General features: G+C 40.4%; 1 protein-coding gene across 2 annotated transcripts in view; it reads left to right on the forward strand.

Annotated features, from left to right (window-relative positions):
* Positions 1 to 382: 382 nt before the first annotated feature.
* The window catches only part of LOC125032544 (echinoderm microtubule-associated protein-like 2), a 131,504-nt gene continuing 129,386 nt past the window's right edge, over positions 383 to 2,500 (forward strand). Inside the window, exons 1-2 of one of the 2 annotated variants that reach the window (XM_047623744.1) lie at positions 383 to 500; positions 804 to 1,135. In XM_047623744.1, the coding sequence (XP_047479700.1) occupies positions 1,066 to 1,135 (70 nt within the window). In that variant the 5' untranslated portion in view covers positions 383 to 500; positions 804 to 1,065. Of the gene's footprint in view, positions 582 to 803; positions 1,136 to 2,500 lie in introns of both variants that reach the window. The other variant, XM_047623745.1, reaches the window with a different exon arrangement.

Genomic DNA, 2,500 nt, shown 5'->3' on the forward strand with positions numbered 1-2,500 from the left:
AGTGCTGGAAAGTACACAATTTTCGCTCCTCGTGTCTTGTTTCAGCTCCGGGAGGATAGACATCTCCCGCACGCTGTTTTATTTGTTTTGGTCGATACCCTTGTGTGTGAATATGAGTGTATGATGTCATATTTTCATTGATATATCAGCTGTTTTAATACCTTTGTTGGTTTGTTGCAGATGTTTGAGCGGTCTTGTACGATCACAGCGCATGCGCCGGCCGGGGAGGTGCCAATGCGTGATATATTACGTCTATTTTTTCAAACCTAATATATCTCTCCTGTAATAAAGAAGTATAAATTTGATATGAATACAACGACGCTTCGCACAAATTAAACCAGATACCAACGGGCCACACCGAGATAAGAGGGGAGGTTAACTAGAGATCTTAGATATAAGCCGATAAGCAACTCTCGCTGCCAGTGAGCCTTGGGTGAAAGACAGAATCTGTAAAAAGGCAGTCAGTCAGCTGTTGTACTTCAGCGAGTGGACGTATATGTGTGAGCGAATCTTTTCTATTCGTATTGCTCTTATACATGTAGCAGAAAATGTTGACATGGAATATGATCAGCAGGTTTTCAGTTACGAATAATTGAGTTTTAAAGTCTTATATTTGGTTATTGCGCATTTAAAACAGCTTTATAATTAATTTTATATTAAAATGCAATTGTGTTGTTGATTTGCATTATATAGTTAATTCAATACCAAGTGCAATTTATCTAATTCATGATAGATCATTGTTGTGGAACATTTATATCAGCTTACTGCGGCGTTCATTTAATTTCATCTGGTTTGTTTTTTAGATGCAAAATGTTAGTCAACTATTATTAAATAAAAGAACTTCATTACATAACTGAAAACCACTTAAACAATTAACCGTAGACCGTGTTATGTCTCGATCAGTGTAAAAAATAAAGAAAAAGTATCCGGAAGAAAGTGAAGTGAAGTGATTATCCATAACAACAAAAACTTACACTCAGAATAAACACCCTCGACGAACAGCCGGTTGACCAGAACATCTCTGCGATAACCGGGCTAATTTTCGGATAAACCGAGACATTCAGGATGAGAATTGACGGAGAAAACGGAGCACCTTTGTCCCCCGGTTCCTCTGCAGCATCCAACTCATCCGCAGGTAAGGATGGATGCCGATATTAGGCCCTGCTGATCGGGATAAGTGAGGAACTGCAGATCGATATTGATCTGTCAAGGGAGCTGTGTTGCACAGGTGGTTGGGGTCTGTGCGTGTGTGTGTGTGTGTGCGTGCGTGTGTGTGTGTGTGTGTGTGTGTGTGTGTGTGTGTGTGTGTGTGTGTGTGTGTGTGTGTGTGTGTGTGTGTGTGTGTGTGTGTGTGTGTGTGTGTGTGTGTGTGTGTGTGTGTGTGTGGTTTAATGGTTCTGTATGCCTCTCCCCCTCTTTTTTGTATTATCTGTCTTCACTTGCCTCTCTGCCTGTCAACGCATATGCTATAATTCTACTCTTGCTTCTCAGTTACTTTGTCCCTATCCAACCCGTGCCTGTCTTCATATCAACATGGAAAGATACCAGACATCCAAACATATTTCAGGATTATCTATTACTCCCACTGTCTCTACCATTCTATCAGTCTAGTCTCCCTGCCTGGCATTCAGTTTAGACCCACTCCCTGTGTATGCCTTTCAGTCCAGTCCCACTCCCTCTGTTTGCCCTTCAGTCTAATCGCATTCCCACTGTCGTTCAGTCAGTCTTTCAGTCAATGTATGATAATGCATGTATCCTCACATCTCCCACCGTGTCTTCCGTAAGAAAGATGTACTACTTAACAGCCCCTCCCCCCCTCCTGTGCTGATTAGCATAAACATGGAGAGACGCAGAGTATCCCCCGAGATGGGCGGGTGGGTAGCTGACATCAAGCAGGTGAGGTCACTAATAGCGTCCTCAGTGTGACCTTGACTTGACCTTTGAGACTCTTAATAGGGTTTGGGGATGGGGGAAAGGGGGGAGGAGAGGTGAAGACAAATTGTAGTTAATCATGGGAGAGAAATGAGATAGACATATATATAAATATATATGTATAAATATATCTAAATATATATATATATATATATATATATATATATATATATATATATATATATATATATAGAGAGAGAGAGAGAGAGAGAGAGAGAGAGAGAACGAGAAAGTGAGAGCTACAAGCAGACAGATCGGCAGTAATAATACGAACAAGACAGGAATTCCCTCTGGTTAGATTATATAATTGATAGTTCTCGGCAATGTGATGACTGGTTTGTGATCAGGATGGTGCTTGAGAGACATTAATTATTCTGATTAATATCTCCTTCAGTTGTTAGAATCCGTGCTTGTAAGGTGTAGCTGTTATTGTGGCTGATACTGTGACTTGGGAATAAGCATGTAATGGAAAGTGCCGTTTTGAACTGTCTATTTATTTGTCTGCCTGTCAATCTATCAGCCATTATCTACATTATATTTGCATGTACATATATTCAGATCTATTTTT

Source organism: Penaeus chinensis, chromosome 14 (genome assembly GCF_019202785.1).
Source record: "Penaeus chinensis breed Huanghai No. 1 chromosome 14, ASM1920278v2, whole genome shotgun sequence".
In the NCBI taxonomy this organism is placed as follows: domain Eukaryota; kingdom Metazoa; phylum Arthropoda; class Malacostraca; order Decapoda; family Penaeidae; genus Penaeus; species Penaeus chinensis.